Raw genomic sequence first — 16,965 nt, 5'->3', positions numbered from 1 at the left:
GAACCAGGCATGTGAACTCTCAGCCACAGTGGGTTTTTGTACAAGGTTGTTACTGTGTTTTAAGACGTAGTAAAATATTCTTGGAGGAAAGGTCTGGTATATCCTTCTTTGAGCGGCTAGTCCTGTGCTGGATCCTGAGCTAGTGCTCCCTGGGGGTGCAGGGAGCCTGGGCCCCCACACTCTGAGAGGAGAGGGGATAAAGGGTGGCCTCCAACCCCACTTGGGCCCATCTCTTTCTGACTTGCAAGACCTCCAGCTACTAGTCTGGCTGGACAGGCTCTCTGGGGCCCCCACCTGCTCCAAACTAGTTCCTTTTGCTGGTGCCCCCAGCTCAGCTCCCCAGCTCACCCCACTTTTCAGGGAAGCCTTGCAGCCACAGGGGCCCTGTCTCCCCAGCACTGAGCACGTGCCAGATCTTGGCTCTAGCGGTCAGCCCGCTCAGCAGGTTCCCCACCCGCTGGGCGCAAAAACAGCCGCCCACCCTCCCAAGAAAGGGCAAGAAGACTTGAGAGACAAAGTGCTTTATCAGCGGCCTCAGCCCCGAGGGCGGCGCTCAACTCCGCACGCGGATGCGCCAGGAGTAGGTGCTGAGCACGCGCTGCCGCCGGCGCACCACACACGTGTAGGTGCCCTCGTTGATGGCGTTGGCGATGATGCTCAGGTGCGCTTCGCCCAGGGCCAGGTAGCCGGGGTAGGAGAACTCCAGGGGCTCCTGGTCCTTGTACCAGCTGCGGAGAGGGCGGGGGGCTGGGCAGGGAGGGTCCCGCCCTCCCCTCTTCGCCCCCCCGCCCCCACTCGGGCGCTGGGGCGGGTCACTCACTATACTTTGCCTTTCTTGTGGAGGATCTTCTGACCGCAACGGAAGGTCACATTCCTGCCCTCGGGCACCAGCTTGGTTTTGGTCCTGGGGGGCGGCGGGGTGGCGGCCACCGTGGGGAAGGGGAACTCTGCTCGGGGTGGGGGAACTAGATCAGCGCCTGGCGCCCCTGTGCACCCAGGCCAGGCGGACACCCGACCTCACCATAGCAGAAGTCGCAGCTGCTGGGGCACAGCCTCTTCATGAGTCGCCGGCGGGCGTCGCAGAAACCCCTCCGCGCCCAGGACGGGCACACGAACAGCCGGTCCAGGCAGCCTGCGGAGGCAGACTGACCTCAGGATGCGCCCGCCCCCGCCCCCGCCCCCGCCCCCGCAGCCCACCGCGGGCCTCGCACTCACCATAGAGCCGGTGAAGCCCCCACAGCTCATCCTGCGACAGTGCCTTCCAGCCGCGCAGCGTGGCGTTGAGGTGCATGAGCGCCCGGCCGTGCTGGGAGTGCATCAGGCCCAGCGCGTGGCCGATCTCATGGGCCGCCACGTGCACCAGGTCGGTGAGCCACACGCCTGCAGGCCCGGCCGGTCAGCGCCCGGTACCCGGCCCAGCACCCACCCCCACCCCCACCCCCTTTGCTCCCCGCGGCCTGCACAGCTGCTGCAGCGCAGGGAGCCTCCCCGCCACAGCCATGGAAGATAAGAATGTTCCAGGCCGGCGAGGCGGTGAGCTGGCCCCCAGGAATGCGGCTCCGGCTCCGGCTCCAGCGGTGTGGGGGTTGGGGGGGCTTCAGCACTCCCGGAACCCAGGCCTACGGCCTCCAACCAGCCTTCCCTTCCCCGCCAACCTGACCTCAAATCCCCTGCACGACCCCTCAAAGACCCCCGCTGTTCCCACCGTGGTGGAGGGCCCATGGGAGGCCGGGACCGCGTCACCTTTCTTCCAGCTGTAGCGCGTGGGGCCCAGCACCCAGTACTCGCTGTCGTCAAAGTGGATGCCGCCGTGTGGGGGAAAGAAGGCGTGGGCCAGCTCGCCCGTGGGGCCGTCGAAGCAGTGGTGCAGCGGGGAGACCAGGCAGTCCGTGTGGTTGACGGGGTAGAAGCCTGGGGGAGCACGGGCCTGAGAGAGGGCCTCTGGGTGGGGTGGGGGCAGGGGCACGGCGCCCACCTATGCGGAGATCGCTGGGCTGCTCGGGGGCCACCTCGCGGAAGCTGAAGGGGGACACGTCACTCCACATGCGGAAGGCGGCGGCCAGACCCCGCCGAGTCTCGCTGGGGCTGAGCAGGTTCCTCGGGAAGGAGAGGATCCTGGGGTAGGAGTCACGGTCAGGGGTGGCGGCCAGGAGGCACCGTGCTCCCCCCACCTTCCAGGGCCAGGGCCGCACTTGTACGTAAGGTTGAAGTGTTCCCAACGCAGCCTGGCCGGGGTCAGCGTGTAGCGGCGTCTGCGGGGCGCCGGGGAGTGCGGCGGACCGAGGCTCCCGGAGGCCAGGACGCCCGAAGTCTGGGGCGCAGCGTCTCCCTTGAAGGGAAGCAAGTGCTCCGTGGGGAGGCAGTAGGGACTGTCCCCAAGCCCCAGGTCGCGAGGAAAAGGGCCTGGAAAGGGGGCGCGCTCCAGGGAGCGCTGATGGCCCCTCTTTCTGCCTTTCGGCTGTTTCTGGTTTTCTACCCCGAGCCGGGTTTACTTAACAGAAAGAAAAAGTTACTAAAAACAAGCCAGGTCGGAGTGGGCGGAGCTGGCGGCAGATTTGCCCCCCACCGGCCCCTCCCCCCGCATCCGCGGACACGCGGACTCACTCCCGGACCGCGGAGCCGGGGCCGGACCCACCCGTTCCCGCGCCCGCTCTCACCTGCGCTGCTCTCGCCCCGGCCCCGTTCGCCGGGGTCCCTGGCCAGGCCAACAGCACGAGCGCGGGGAAGAGGCACAGCGCGCCCAGCACGGCTCCAAGCCAGCGGGCCCGGTCGCCGGCCCCCGACGCCGCCGAGGGGACGCAGGCCCCGCGGCCCATGGCGCCTGCGGACTCGCTGTCGGGGCTGGGGCGGCGGGGCGGCGCGGCAGCGGCTCGGATTACAGCCCCGGGGGGAGGGCGCGCGGCCGCCCCTGAAGGGAACCAGCTGGCCGCCCACTGTCGGGAGCACCCCCGCCGCTTCCAGCCTGGGGCGAGGGGACCTGGGCCTCTGGGTCGGTGGCGGTGGCCTGGGCAGGGCCCGCTGGGCGGGGTCACTTGGCAGTGGGGGGGCGAGGAGGGCCCCGGACGCCAGGGAAGGGACAGACGCCAGGGACTCAGGCTTAGGCGGGAGTGTCAGCTGGGGTCCCCAAACTCGCTGGAAGTTGAATGACTCGGCAGCTTTTCTCCCAAACGGAGTCCCCTCAAGCCCCTCGACACCGCATGAGACCCGGCAGTGGAACCTCCATCCTGGTCAGCTGAGGATGCGTCCCCCGCAGGCGCTGGCGACAGGGACCCCGCAAGAGGGGAGGGACGCGACGGGAGAGGACGTGGCAAGTGAGTACCAGGCTGAGGAAGAGGGACGGCGCCTTCGGAGCGAGGTTTGTGTGCCAGGAGGGAGAGCGACCTGCCGGGGCGAGCGGAAGGACCTGGCGGAGGGCGACAGGAGGGAAAGCGCACGAAGTGCGGGGGTGGGGGCCATAGGGAGCCAGGAATCTGCACTAGGCGCTCCCTGCGGAGCGCAAGCAGTACTGAAGTCTGGACAGTTCTGGGTAGGGGCTGGGGGCCGGGTATCCTGAGAGCAGAAGACTCGACGGGACGGCTTTCAGGCTGCGCCTGGCGGAGGAGCCGAGCTAGGCGAGAGATAGGCGAGGGCGCCTCTGGGCTGGGGGAACCGGGATCCAGGGCCGGGCGGGAGGCCCGCCGGGGCGGAGCGGACTACGGGGAGGGGAGACGGGATGGGGGCTGGGGGAATTGCTCCGAGTGGAGAGGCACCCAGCCAGAGGAGGCCGGGGGTGCGGGCCCTCCCCATTCTCCATCCAGGCTTTGAGCCCAGAGTGACAGTGACGCGCCGGGCCAGCAGGGTCAGCGCCAAGTGGCTGGCAGGCAGCCTTGAGGCTCCAGGGGAGCATTTTGGTGGTTCTTGGAAAGCGCCCGGACGCTGGGTCCAGACGAGGGCAGTCTCCCCTCCCCCACGTCATGACTAAGTTCGAGCCAATACACCGACCCTCTCCGCAAACCCGTATTCCGCCTTCCACGCTCAGCGGTCCTGAGACCCTGCCGGGGCTCCTGGCTTGAAACCGGAGGCCTCGCCCAACTCCCCACTTAGCCAGGACCGCACAGTCTGCCGCGAGACCGGGTCCTGCTCTAGCCAAAACCCGTCTCTGTAGCCCATCCCAGGAGCCGGGAGGTGGCTACTGCTGGGGTTTCGGTCCACTCAGTGCCCCTGGACGACACCGCAAGCCCGAGGCCCCGTTCTTTCTGGCCAGGGTCCGGGCAACACTCTGGACCCTTGACTCCTGGGAAGAAGGGCAGAACACGCGGGTCGGGAGAGGCCCTGCAAGGCCTCTGGCCAAAGCGCAGAACCCAGCGCTGGGCCAACGGTGTAAGGGGTGCGGTCAGGACGGTCCTCGGTGGGGGACCCGCACGGCCCCGCCCCAGACAGGCAACCAGGCACAAAGTCCAGCAATCTTTTTATAAAACACAGAGAAAGGGCTCGCGAGGGCGGCCGCGGGGCGTGGCCCCGGAACGAGGCAGGGGGCGCGGGCTACACGAAGATCTGGATGCGGTCGCGGATGGGTTGGCGGCAGATGGGGCAGGCGCTAAGCGCTGAGCCACAGGGCGCGCACGCGCCGTGGCCGCACTGGAACACGAGGCGGATGTGGCTGTCGATGCAAATCGGACAGGTGATGCGTTCCTCCATCTGCCGGTAGCGGCTCTGCAGCTCCTCCACCAGCTGCCGCGGCGGGCCGGGCGCGGGGGCCGTGCTGACCACCTCCGTGCCGTCTGCGGAAGAGGTCCAGGTCAGGGGCGGGGGCTCGGGGCCGAGGTCTTGTGGGAGAACCGCGAACAGGGATGTGAGCCACAACAGGCGGCGGGGCCGTGGACACCGGGCGGGGCCGCGGGCAGGGTGCAGCGGCCCACACCTGGGGGCAGCGGGGCGGGGCAGGCGCCGGGCCCCACCTGGGCGCAGCTTCTTGCTGATGACCACCTGGCACCTGATGCACTTCTTCATCCTGCGAGCGCACTCTGCGGGGGAGCGCACGGTTGAGTGAAGGACCGTCCAGCCCGGCTGCCGCGCCCCCCTCCCCACACCGCACTCACCCTCACACACTGTGCGATGCTGGCAGGGCGAGAACAACACGAGCAGCGCCAGCTCCGAGCACACTAGGCACTCGGCGGCCTCGGGCCCCGTCGGCGCGGCCACATGCAGGTTGGTCACGGTGTTCGGAGCACTGAGCACCGGTCTTGGGCCCTGGGCCGAGCCCCCGCTGCCGCCGCCGCCGCCGCCGCCAGCCTGCCGCTCCCTGCGTGGGGACAGGAGTCTTGAAAGGGCCCGGAACTTCGAGCCCCGCCCCCAGGCCCCGCCCCGCCCCGCCCCGCCCCGCCCCGCCCCGCCCCGCCCCGCCCCGCCCCTCCGGCTCACCGGAAGCGCTGAGCACAGCCCTGCAGGGCTTTGAGCAGGCGACCCTCAGCAGCCAGGTCCAGGGGGCTCCGGCCACGGTGGTTGGCGTAGCTCAGGTCGGCGCCCTCCAGCGCTAAGAAGTAGGCGATCGCCACGCCCGCCGTCAGCTCGGCGCTGCCCGGAAGGCCCGAGGCCTGTAGCTGGGTGGCAGGACAGACGCTGGTGAGGGCGAACGCCTGGGAACGCTGGCCCGAAGGGAGCCTCGGCTGGTACCTGGCTGCAGAGACCTAAACACCTGCTCCCTGAGGCCCCTGAAGCCGGCGGCAAAGGGCCCCACTGGGCAGCTGGTGGCACGGAGGCCGTGTTCTGATACACGACTCGGCCAATGGCAGGGCCCAGACCCACTAGACACCACTCCCTCTCCCCAGCTGGTCAGAATCTCAGGAACACTGGGCCGGCAGTGGTGACCAGGGTAGCAGAACAAACCACTGTGGCCCAGACTGCCCACCTTGCGAGGCCTGTTCCGGCCATCCTGAGGGCAGAGAGGGCAGTGGAGCCTGTGGCCCAGTTCTGTGCCGCCCTCCCCAGCACCCAGTCATGCTTCCTCACCCTGGACAGCAGCTGCAGGGGACCCGGGTCCCCTGCGCCCCCATCAACTGCCAGAGGCAGCAGCTGGTGGCGCTGCAGGGCCACGTGCAGAGCCGTGTCCCCCTCCTCGTCCTCGGCATTGACGCTGCAGCCGGCGTCCACCAGCAGTGGCACCAGCCCCACATGGGCCTGCTGCACAGCCAGGTGCAGTGGGGACTGCAGCTTACGGTTGCGAGCATTCACGTCACAGTGGCCCTGGGGAGGGGTGGGCATGGGCTCAACCCAGGGACCCTGGTGGGCCCTGACACCCCAGTCCGCAGCCCATGGGACTCTGTCCACACCTCTCGGATGAGAACCTGGGCCACCTCCCCATGGTTGTTGAAGGCGGCCAGGTGCAATGCTGTGAACCCATCCTCCTTCTTGGCGTCCACCAGCTGCCGGGCCCGTGCCAGAATCCTCCTGACAGCTCTGTGGAAGGAGGGAGATGCCTCTGGGGTCGGGGACGACCCAGGGTGGCCAGAGGGCACAGCAGGAGCTGTGTGTCACCCCAAACTCACAGTGTGTGGCCTTTGAGGGACGCATGGTGCAGCAGGGTGAAGCCCTGGCTGTTGGTGGCGGTGACGTCGATGCCCGGCACCTCGGTGAGGACCTCCACAATGCCGCTGGCACCAGTGCCCGCCGAGATGGCGCAGTGCAGGGGTGTGTCAGCATGGGCATCCTGCCGGTGGTAGGCCAGTGATCACTTGGCAAGGAGGTCTCAGCCATGATCTCCTTGACCCCAGGGCCAGAGCCAGGGGACCCAGGACTCACAGGCAGGTTGACGTCACAGCCATGCTCACAGAGGACCTTCACCACCTCCAGGAAGCCCCTCTGCACGGCCACATGCAGTGCTGAGCTCCGAGTGCTGTTCAGAGCATTGGCCCCACAACCCAAGCTCAAGAGCACCTGGGCAGCCTCGGGCTGGTTCCTGGCAGGAGAGGAAGCAGGAGGGGCGATGTGCCCGCCGGCTGGACCTGCAGGCCCAGCCCCCTCGCACTCTGGCCGGGCCTCACCCCAGGGCTGCGTAGTGCAGTGCCGTGTTGCCCTCGTCATCCGGCAGGTCAACGCCCGCCTGAGCCTGCAGCAGCAGCCGCACCAGCTCCACCTGGCCTAGGTAGGCAGCCATCTGCAGGGCAGTCCTGCCCTGATTCTTGGTGTCCACCTGCCGCGAGAGGCAGAGGGTCAGTCCCTGGCCCTCGGTCCCCTCACTGGGGCTGGCTGGGCTGGGAGGCAGGTCTCGGGCTCGCCTGTTCCGGGTGCCGCCGCAGCAGGTCCAGAGCCCGGGCCACATTGCCCAGAGCCACCTCCACCACCAGCCTCCCTGGGTGCTCCAGGTCACTCTTCTGGGCTCGAAGCTTGTCCAGGACAACGCTCAGGGAGCCTGGGGAGGGTGGGGCTGAGGGTCAGTGGTGGCCAGGGCAGCCCTGCCCCAACCAAGCTGCTCACTGCATGCCCTCACTTTTGTTCTCCCGGGCTCGCCCGGCTACGTCCAGGTTGGCATCTTCCTCAGGCCGGTAGGCCACCAGGCAGGAGGGGCTGAAGGTCCACAGCTTCCCACTGACCAGCACGCCCACGTTCCCGTCTCCAAAAACCTTCAGCACTCTCCCGACGCGCCCCAGAGCCTGAGTGAGGAGAGGGTGGGGTCACAGGCGGCCTCCCAGGGGTAAGTGTGATGGGCATGGAGGTAGGAGTGGGGGACTCACAGGGGCCATGTCATCGGTCCACTCCCCATGCCCAGCCTGCAGCCGCTTCACTGTGTCAAGGTCGTCGATAACCCGCACCACCTCACCCACCAGGCACGAGTTTTGCTGAGTGACAGAGGAGCACGAGAGAAGCACGTGAGGGGCCCCAGCGGGCATGGTTGCCCAGGGTCAGAGAGCAGGAAGGCCTCCACCCTCATTCAGCTCCACCTCACCAGGACCCCAGCCCCTGCCTGAAAGCACAACCAGAGGGTCTCACCCAATAAGGGTGACAGGTGACCAAGAGAGCACTGCCAGCCCAGCCTCAGAGCAACGGGGGTGATGGCCAGCGCCAGCTCAGGGGTGTTCAGGCTGGGGCAGGCCTGACCACGGGCTGATGGGGGAGCAGGCAGTACGGCCAAGACAAGTCCAGCCCAGCTTGGAGGAGGGGCGCCAGGATGACTGGGGGCAGAGCCTGAACATCATAGGGCCAGGGGCTGCTCCTCCCGCACCCCAAACCTTCCCTGGTAACTTTCTCCATACCTGTGCCCTCACCTGCAGACAGAACTCCCTCTATAAACCCCCTGTCCTGTGACCCCGCCACACCCCCTCCTTGAAGGCCCACATGTCCCAGGTGTCCCCAACTCGAGCTGAGTGCTGGCTTCGCATTCTGTCCAGAGGCCGTCACCAGATGCTCCGCCACCTGCCCTCCACCTCCTCCCTCCTGCTTCTGAGAAATACTGCTTCTCAAACAGCTCTCACCATGCCCCACCACCCTGATCCAGGGTCCACCCCTGTCCTAAGGGGCCTTCCCACCCTTCAGGCAGCACCCACGGAAGCATTCTAGGAACTCTGCCCAACCATGCCACCTGCAGCCTGCAAGGCTCCCCTGGCCCTCAGAACACACACTGGGACCTGGTCTGCTGCCCCCACTTCCAACAATACCCTGGGCCTCCCCTTCACATCTAGGTCCCTCTCCCGGGACCGAATCTCCTTCAGACCCACCAGGCCCTGACCTCGTCCTTCAGGGTCAGAGGAAGGCACTCCCAGAGCCGAGCAGGTACATGAAAGGGGGTGCAGAAGTGAGCAGAAGAGGCTCAGCTCAGCCCCCCCATGCACCTTGATGAGAGCCCCAGGGTGGAAGGTCCAGCGGGTCTTGTGGCTGAACTGCACACGCACGTCCCCACGGTCTGTGATGCGGTGCACGGTGCCCGTCTGTCCGATAAACTGTGGCGGGTCATGGAGGCGGTGGCCAGGTGGAGCAGGAGGGCGGGGGGCCGGAGGACATGGGGAGGGTGGCCACAGGAACTCACCAGGTGGGGCAGCTCACCTTGGCCATCCGGGGGTTCCACCCGCCGTGGCCTTCCTGCATCTCCCTCAGCACGTCCGCGTCCAGCAGACACTTGACCTTGTCCCCATGCTGGAAGAGCTGGCCGTCAGCACTGACCCTGCGCTGCAGCTCTGCGGGCTTGCCTGGGGGTGGGGGGGTGCAGCAGGCCTGGCTCAGGCGGTTCCTTCTGCCCCCACCGCTCACCTCAGTGACTCCAGAGGCCACCCCCGGGCCCAGGGCAGGACAGAGGGCAACTGGGGGGGCGGGGCACGTGGTGGACGGCCCCCCCATACCAAGCCTTGGGAGGTGCTCCCTGTAGTAGAAGCCGCCAGCTGCCTCGCCCACACACTTGAGGTCCACCTTGCCCTTGTGGCCCACACGGTACACGTTGGTGGTGCCATCAGCCCACGTCACACTGGCCACGCTCCGGCCTGTCTCCACATCCCAGCCACGGATGTCCACCACTCGGCCTGGCTTCCCTTCTCCTCCTGGGAGACAGTGGCCCCACCAGCAGGGTAAACCCATGCCACGAGGATGAGCCACAGCTGGTGGCAACCGCCTCCCACAACTGCCCCCCACCTTCCCACCCCCCCCACTCAACATCCTGTGAAACCCCCACCTTCCCGCCCCCTCACTCACCATCCTGTGAGCCCCATTCCCAGTCGGGGCCCCGAACCACCTTTGCCCCCTGGAAGATGCCCCTTAACGGGATCCTGGGGAGGCCCTGGCGGGGACTCAGCACGACCCTACAGGAGACAGAGTGGGTCCCAGGCCATGAACGGCAGTGGTGCCAGGAGCAGGCCCTCTGCCCTGCCAGCCCTGCTCCCCTTCCCACCCTGGGGTCTCTTCCCCTGGCACAGCAGGCCCCCCAGGCTAGTGCCCTCCACACTGGACCTTGAGTGGGGTTGCTGACTGGTTCCCTCCAGGGGCCTTTCATGACACCAGGTTGGACGGGTGCTCCAGGCCCACCCTCACCGCATGGTTCCTGTGTGTGGTCACACCACATCTGCCACCTCCTGGAGAGCTAGGTATCCTGTCAGAGCTATGCCCAGAGCTCAGCACCCGGCCTGGCCTGGGGAGGGTTCAGCATGTGGGAAACGCGGGCGTGAGGAAGGCAGGCTTGGCCAGAGGTGTCGGGATAGCTGCTCCCAGCTCCCTCGCTAGCCAGCACATCCCTCCCCTCCATGGGTGGGGGTGTCAAGGAGGCGAGGGCGACAGTGCAGGGGGCAGGGGTGCGCCTCTGGGTGCCCATCCTCCCTAGCGTGGGCCCTCCTGACCACAGCAGATGCAAGCGGCACACCCCACACAGGCCACCCTCAGAGCCCCAGTCAGGCAGCACTGGGGGGCCAGTGGGAGCCTGGCGAGAGGAGGGGACAGAGTAAGAGGAGGCCCCATCCACAGCACCGACCTCTCCAGACCTGCTAGGTGGACACAGTCGCCTTCTGTAGGGGGTGGGGGCTGGTGTCAATGCCCCTGGGGTGATCATGACCGTGGTCACTCCTCCAGGAAATGGCTCAGGACAGACTTGACCGGCAGCATAGCGGTCAGCAAGAGGCAGCTGCTCGTCGTGTGTCAGAGGCACTATCAGGAGGCCCTGGGGGCTCGCAGGTGGGCTGAGACACTGGGATGGCGGGGGGACTCACGGGCGGGAGTGGGCCGTCTCGTAGCGCTCGAAGGCGTGGGCCAGGTCGTGCTTGTTGTGCATGTAGCATTGCGTGCAGAGGTCGTAGTCGAAGCAGATGCGGCATTTCCAGCGCATGCCCCGCAGCCCATGCTTCTTGCAGCAGTCGCAGATGATGTTGGGGTGGCGGACGCCTGCGGGGCGCAGCGTCAGGTGCGCCGCCGGCCCCGCCCCCAGCCCAGCCCCGCCCCAGCCCTGCTCCTGGGCCCGCACCGATTTGGGCGTTGTCGTAGAGCAGCAGGTCGTGTGCGCCCTGGTAGCCCGCGCGGTAGTTGGTGCGGGTGCCGTGGTCCCACTGCACGACCACCGTGCGGTCGGGGGTCGAAGGGCTGCCGTGGCGGCCGAGCTCCACCACCGTGCCCACGCCGCCCTCGCCGCCGTCCTGCTGGCCCCACTTCCAGTCCACGCCGCGCACCACGCGCATGCCCACCTGCACGCCCGCTTGGGGGTCTGGGTCCATGGTGGAGACCTGCGGGGAGAGGGGACCATCGGGCCATACGGAGAAAGCCACATGAGGTCACACCAGAGGACTGCCAGGGAGAGACAGAAACCAGTGAGGGAGGGGGCACGCAGGAATGCCCTGGGGCTGGAGGGCAGGTGGGACACCTCTCTGGAAAGGGACCCGTGCCCCCGCCCCGCACCACTCCCCCCTCCAGCAGCTGTGGGGAGCTGGAGCAGCAGTGTGGGAGCAGTCCTGGTGATGGGACTCCAGATCCCCAGGGAATAAGATCAGGTCAGGAGGTCTACATGCCAGCAGATCAGGTTCTGGGTGGCTGGCATGGGGGGAACGGGGTGGGGCCCACTAGGACTGCAGACATCAACATGCAAGGTAAGACAAAACTTTCCAAAGAAACACTCGCTGGCACTTAAGACTGGAGAGGCACAAAGACCATGTACCCAGAGTGAGGAAAGAGAGCCTGCCTACCTCATGCACAAAGTAGACTATCTGACAGAAAACAGGAAAACCCGGGGACAGGTACCTCCAGGACCTAACACACTTGGGGGCTGATGCTACCCACAGCCTGGTGAGAGGTGCTGCAACGTCACTCGGGCCTCACTGCTGGGCCTTCTTCTGAGAGGTGTGACCTGGCCACCCCAGGCAGGCCCTGACGGAGGTGGCACTGTTCACAGCAGTGCCTGCCTTGCAGGCTCAAGGGTGAACCGGGTCCTGACAAGATATACTTTCAAGGGAGCATGACCCACCACACTACACAGCAGCGCTCACAAACGGATGCTGAAGGAGAGGAGCCGTGCACCTGACCCCACTGATAGGAAGCTCACAAACAGAACAAGCAAACCCAGGGCGCTGGAGGCAGGGAGACAGTGGCTGAGGCAGTCATGGGGGCTTGGAACCGGGGACATGCTATTTCCTCATCTGGGTGTCGATTACATGTGTGTTCATTTTGCAAAGCTGGATCACTCATGACCTGTGCCTCCTGGCATTATGTGATTCCTCAATAAAATTGGTTTAACATGAATGGATTTGAACAACCCCTAAGAGTTTAGAGCAACAGGACCTGAAGTGGGAGGGGACTCTGCGCCCCCCAAGACGGTAATGAAGAGGGAGGGGTTTCAGGGCCTCAGGACAGTAAGGGAGCAGTCACCCCTCCATCTCTAGAGACTGCCTCCCCAGCATGAGGGCCCCGAGGCCGGGGAAGATGCAGGCCTGATCCCTGAACGAAGCTCACTGTGCTGCAGGGCTCCTGGAAGGCCAGAGGAGGCCCTGAGGCCTGCCGGGGTATAGCTGCTCCCTCTAGTGCCCAGTGGCCCAGAGCAGCCATAGGCTGCCAGGCCAGCCCAAAGCTCGGCCAGCAACAGGGAAGGAAACCCACACGTCACCCCTGCACCTGGACACCCCCCCCAACCCCAGCCCAACAATCAGCATCCCAGGCCTGAGCCCACAGGTCACCTGATGGCCACCCTCTGTCCAGTCTCACCTGCAGGCCGGCACCAGGCACAGGGTACACAGGGGAGGGGCACTGCCTACAGGGCGAGGCTCCTGGGCCACACCCAGCCTAGAGTCCAAGTGAATGACCCTCAGATTCTCAGTGGTATGAACTGCTCAGCCAGCTCAGCCTTCTGCGAGTCCTCCCCCGCCCCCACAGGTGCCTGTGCCCACGCCCTCCTCACCCCGCCCAGGACCGCCATGGCTTCCAGATACAGGTGGACCATCTGCAATGACTAGTCTTTCGGACTTGATGCCCAGTCTCAGCAAAACACCCCACTGCTCCTTCACCTGGACGGCTGCCCTGCAGGGGCTGTGAGGCCTCCTGCTCCCACTGCCCTCCAGCCACCCTTCCCCCATGGCCTCTGGACCCACTGAAGATGGGGCACCAGGGCTTTTCTGTCCTGCTAGCCACAGCAAGAAGCCCACATGAGAATGCCTGTGGCTCTTCGGTGCCAGTGAGCCCCAGACAAGGGCAGGACCTGTGGGCTGCTGCCTTGTCAGAGGGCTGTTCACGTGTGGCTTCTGCCTCCTGCCTGAGCCAGTGGCCCAGTGGCAGAGAGGAGGCGCTGCCCTTCAGAGCACAGGCCCTCCTCCCACTGGGAGCCTCCAGGATTGCCATGGCTCCTGGGCAGTGCTGAGCTGTCCCCTACCCTTCCCAGGCACTCCTGCTGAGCTAGTCAGCCAGGCAACCACATACCCAAACAAGTGTGGGCAGACTGGCAGCAAGAGATGCCTGCTCGCAGGGGACATGCCACCTGCAAGGCCCAGAAACTGGCCCTGGACTGAGATAAAGGGGCAGGAAGGACACTCTCCCAAGAGTCAGCACCACAGTTATTCTGTAACCTGTGAGCCCAGCCTCTCAGCCTACCTGGCCGGCCGCCGCACCCACCCTTCCTGCAGGCCTATAGATCCACTGTCCAGGGGCTGCAGACTGTCTCCAACAAGACTTAGGGTGATTGGACACCTTAAGCAGGAGAGCAGGTGTGGCCAGTGCCTGGCTCTGCCCTCAAGGGAATGAGCAGAGAATGGTCAGGGGCGGAAGGTACCCAGCAAGGTCTGTGGGAAAAAAGGACCAAGTCTCAGCCAGCAGTGGCTCCACTAGGTCACCAGCAAAGTCCAGCCTGTCACGAGAAGTGCCTCTGACCAGCACCTGTTGTGTTCATATCCCTATTTATAGCACGGCCAGACAGTTCTCCAGTGCTGGCCAGCAACTTGCCACGCTCCCTAAGTATGTGCCCTGGGAGCCCACTAGCCCATAGGGGACAGAGCTGAATGGACACACTGAGCCTCAGCCTTCCTCCCGCGCAGACCAGTGCCCCTGGAGGAGGACAGTGGACAGAGAGGAGCAGTCCTCCCCTCCACACTCCACCGCGGGTGCCCAGGTCGGTCCTGGGCCACAGAACCTCCATCCAGCCTGGCATCACCCCAGCTGGGTCTGAGCAGGGCCCCCAACAATGCCCCCTACTTGCCCTCCTGGCTCCCAGACGTTGATGCTCGGGCACAGCATTGTAGCACCCCCATGAAGCAGCCCAGAGGCTTTCCAGGCCTCTCTGCTACTCTGCCACCTGCCTCCCTGCCTGGTCTCTGTCATTGTTGTCACCAGGACCCAGGAGATGGCCATTCGTGCTCCATGTGACCCCCAGGTCCCCAGCCCTCCCATTATATCAGGGCTCACTATCTCACTTCAGAAGGTCTTCCAGGGTGTGAAAGGAGGGGATGGCAAGTGGGGAATGGACTGAGGTCAGGGGAAGGGAGGGGATAGGTAGGAAGGGAACTCTTGTTTTGGTGACAAATTCACCCAGAGAGCTCTTCCTTTTTCTCTTTTTGCCAGAAACACTGTACTCTGACATCTTCCTCAGAGCTTACAACCCAGGCACCTGGCGGCACCAGAACCCCCAAAGGCTGTAGCTGCAAAGGTTTATGATGACCCTGAGGGTTTCCCAGGTGGCACAATGGTAAAGAATCCTCCTGCCAATGCAGGAGACACAGGAGATAGGGGTTCCATCCCTCAGTGGAGAAGATCCCCTGGAGTAGGAAATGGCAACCCACTCCAGTATTCTGGACAGAGGTGCCTGATGGCCAGCAGTTCATGGGGTCACCAAGAGTCGGACATGGCCAACCATGAATGAACACAGAGGCACTCAGGGCATGAGCAACTGGCACTTACCTTAGTGTATACACCAGCCTCTTGTCAGCATCCCAAATGCTTAGCTGCTGTTTCTCGGGTCACAAGTTTGCTCAGCCACCAAGATTTCCTGTTGGAGATTGGAAGCCATGGCTAACACAGAGCACAGCAAACCAAACAGGTAGCCAGTCAGCAGGTCTGGGGAAAAATGGGTTTTAAAAGGCAGTCTTACACATTTAGCATTTACCATCTCAACCAAATGGGTGGACATCTGGGTCTGCTCTATTGGTTTACTAGTTTCTCTTTGGAAGGCACAAGTATTTCTAAAGCACACGTTTAGACAGTATAGAAATAAAGTATTTGCACTATTTTGACTATTTTATGAAAAAAACTTTAAGAAGCTTCAAAGAGTAAATCCCATTTAGCTAGGAAGTTGGCAAACTGTCTTTATTGAGAAGAATCAACTTGGGTGCCGACTGCTGGCCACCAGAGGCTGCCACTCCTTTCTGGGCACCTCCGGCTTGGCTAATGATGCTGTTTAAATCCGCACCACGTGTGGCACAGTCAACTGGAAAGACTTGGCGAATCACAGGCTCTGGTCATGTGGCAGCTCTGGGTAAGGCAGAGGTGGACATCCTGAGTGGCCAGGGAGTCTGGCCTGTCAGTCACCTGCTGGAAGAAGGCCTAAAGGAAGTAAAGGGAGGCCATCACCCTAATCCTGGCGACCCAGACAGAAGCCCTCAGGCACTCTGCAGACAGCGCAGTCACCACCCAACCACTGCACAGGGCCAGTCTTGGGCGGGAGCATGACATACTTGTTGCACCTGGAGCAACAGGCCAGAGGGAAGGGCGAGAGGAGGGGACCCGCCAGGAAGGACCTGCTGTGCCAGTGCTCCCACTGTAACGCTGCAGCAACCCCTGCCCCGCTGATGCCCACCAGGAGCCTGTCTGGCACCTTTTCTTATTTTCTCTATTGGTTCTGAGCTCAGAGGGAGAGAGGCAGGATTATTCACACCCCAACACCCTAGACACATTCAAAAACAAGCAAAACCTCTCTGACGTGGCATGAGAAAAAATCTGAGCCCCTCAAGAGCTCCCTTATCTAGCTGTCCAGTCGCCCACGGCCGCCTACAGACAGGGGGGCTGCAGCCCTGAAGCCTGGAGACTTGGAGGTTGGCCTTTAACCTTCGGCTCAAGCCCTGAGCCATCCGACCCTGCGGCAGCGGGGGGTACGCCAAGACGCACAATCAGCGCCTCACTAATCTGTCTACACGCCCATGCCCGGCCCACGCTCACGACCTCAGAGCTGCCCCAAGGGCTTGCCTCCTACCCTGCAGGGCTCCGAGGGTCTAGAGCCGCCGGGGTAGGGACCGGAGGGCTGGCGGACCCGGCTCAGCCGACGTCAGCGCCCAGCGCTGCGCCTTGGACTCCAGCAGCTGGCCTGCGGGGGGGCGGAGCTGGACAGGCTGAGCCGGGCGCCCACTCTGAAAGTGACCCCTTCCTCACTCGTTCGGGTCCGTCCCGCCCCTGTCATTGGTCACCTTCCTCGGGAAACCGCCCTAGGCCCCCGCCGCTGCCGACCCCGGGCCTGGTGGCCCTGTCGACCCTTCCACTTGCCCGGAAGTTTGCGTCCGGGCCGCTCTGCGCCTAGGCTTCGGGGGCCTGAGAAGCGCCGAGTCTGTCAGTCGGTCGGCTGCGGCCTCAGTGTGTGGGGCGGCCAGCCCGCGAGCTAGACTGCTTTGAGCCAGCCAACCTACCAGGTGCTCAGCTGTGCCGCGCAGCGTCAAAGCCCACTAGCAGAGGCCGCCCGAAGCCCCCGGCGCCTGGGGCTCAGGGGCCAACCCGAGGCCTGCCGGGACCCGTAGTCCGCAGGCCCCTGGGACCACGGCCGGGGGGCGGACCCGAACCACAACTCCCAGGAGGACCAGCAGAGCCGTGACGTAAGGGGAGTGAGGGCTGAGCTACGGTCCTAGCCCCGCCCGACAGGGAGGGGAGCCTCCAGCCTTGCTTCCGCGAGAATGATTCGGGTCCGCTCTGGCGTCTGACAACGTGTCCACACGTCGTGAGACGAATGCAGACTGAAAACTACGGCAATTCTCGCGCCTCTCAACGCGTGGGGCCGCGGCCAGGGGGGCGTGGGAACACTGGCACCCAAGCCGCCCGGCTTCCGAAGACTGCGCACGCGTAGGCCGGAAA

General features: G+C 64.8%; 2 protein-coding genes across 52 annotated transcripts; both read right to left on the bottom strand.

Annotated features, from left to right (window-relative positions):
- Positions 1-505: 505 nt before the first annotated feature.
- MMP23B (matrix metallopeptidase 23B) lies at positions 506-2,848 on the bottom strand. 2 transcript variants are annotated; one of them, XM_081488360.1, is made up of 8 exons: positions 2,658-2,848; positions 2,193-2,329; positions 1,976-2,115; positions 1,744-1,911; positions 1,216-1,380; positions 1,022-1,132; positions 821-947; positions 506-728 (listed from the first exon to the last, which is right to left on the bottom strand). In XM_081488360.1, the coding sequence occupies exons 1-8, from the start codon at positions 2,814-2,816 to the stop codon at positions 554-556; spliced, it is 1,182 nt and encodes a 393-aa protein (XP_081344486.1). In that variant the 5' UTR covers positions 2,817-2,848; the 3' UTR covers positions 506-553. The 2 variants fall into 2 exon arrangements, with proteins under 2 accessions (XP_081344486.1, XP_081344487.1); XM_081488361.1 differs by having other exon boundaries at positions 1,976-2,097.
- Positions 2,849-4,434: 1,586 nt separating this feature from the next.
- Positions 4,435-16,620, bottom strand: MIB2 (MIB E3 ubiquitin protein ligase 2). Of its 50 annotated transcripts, none has more exons than XM_081488314.1 (21): positions 16,527-16,620; positions 15,320-15,453; positions 14,812-14,967; positions 10,910-11,165; positions 10,659-10,830; positions 9,655-9,761; positions 9,309-9,503; positions 9,016-9,158; positions 8,805-8,912; positions 7,710-7,814; positions 7,466-7,628; positions 7,254-7,387; positions 7,020-7,168; positions 6,778-6,934; positions 6,525-6,685; positions 6,309-6,435; positions 5,989-6,222; positions 5,401-5,579; positions 5,079-5,281; positions 4,901-5,003; positions 4,435-4,760 (listed from the first exon to the last, which is right to left on the bottom strand). In XM_081488314.1, the coding sequence occupies exons 4-21, from the start codon at positions 11,154-11,156 to the stop codon at positions 4,577-4,579; spliced, it is 2,871 nt and encodes a 956-aa protein (XP_081344440.1). In that variant the 5' UTR covers positions 11,157-11,165; positions 14,812-14,967; positions 15,320-15,453; positions 16,527-16,620; the 3' UTR covers positions 4,435-4,576. The 50 variants fall into 50 exon arrangements, with proteins under 50 accessions (XP_081344440.1, XP_081344420.1, XP_081344437.1 ...); XM_081488294.1 differs by having other exon boundaries at positions 4,938-5,003; XM_081488311.1 differs by having other exon boundaries at positions 4,938-5,003; positions 8,805-8,900; positions 14,812-14,899.
- Between the last annotated feature and the right edge of the window lie 345 nt (positions 16,621-16,965).

Source organism: Giraffa tippelskirchi, chromosome 5, assembly GCF_054371585.1.
Source record: "Giraffa tippelskirchi isolate mGirTip1 chromosome 5, T2T-mGirTip1v1.2.pri, whole genome shotgun sequence".
NCBI lineage: Eukaryota > Metazoa > Chordata > Mammalia > Artiodactyla > Giraffidae > Giraffa > Giraffa tippelskirchi.
The sequence above is the reverse complement of the archived record's forward strand: the minus strand, read 5'-3'. Positions and strand labels throughout refer to the sequence as shown.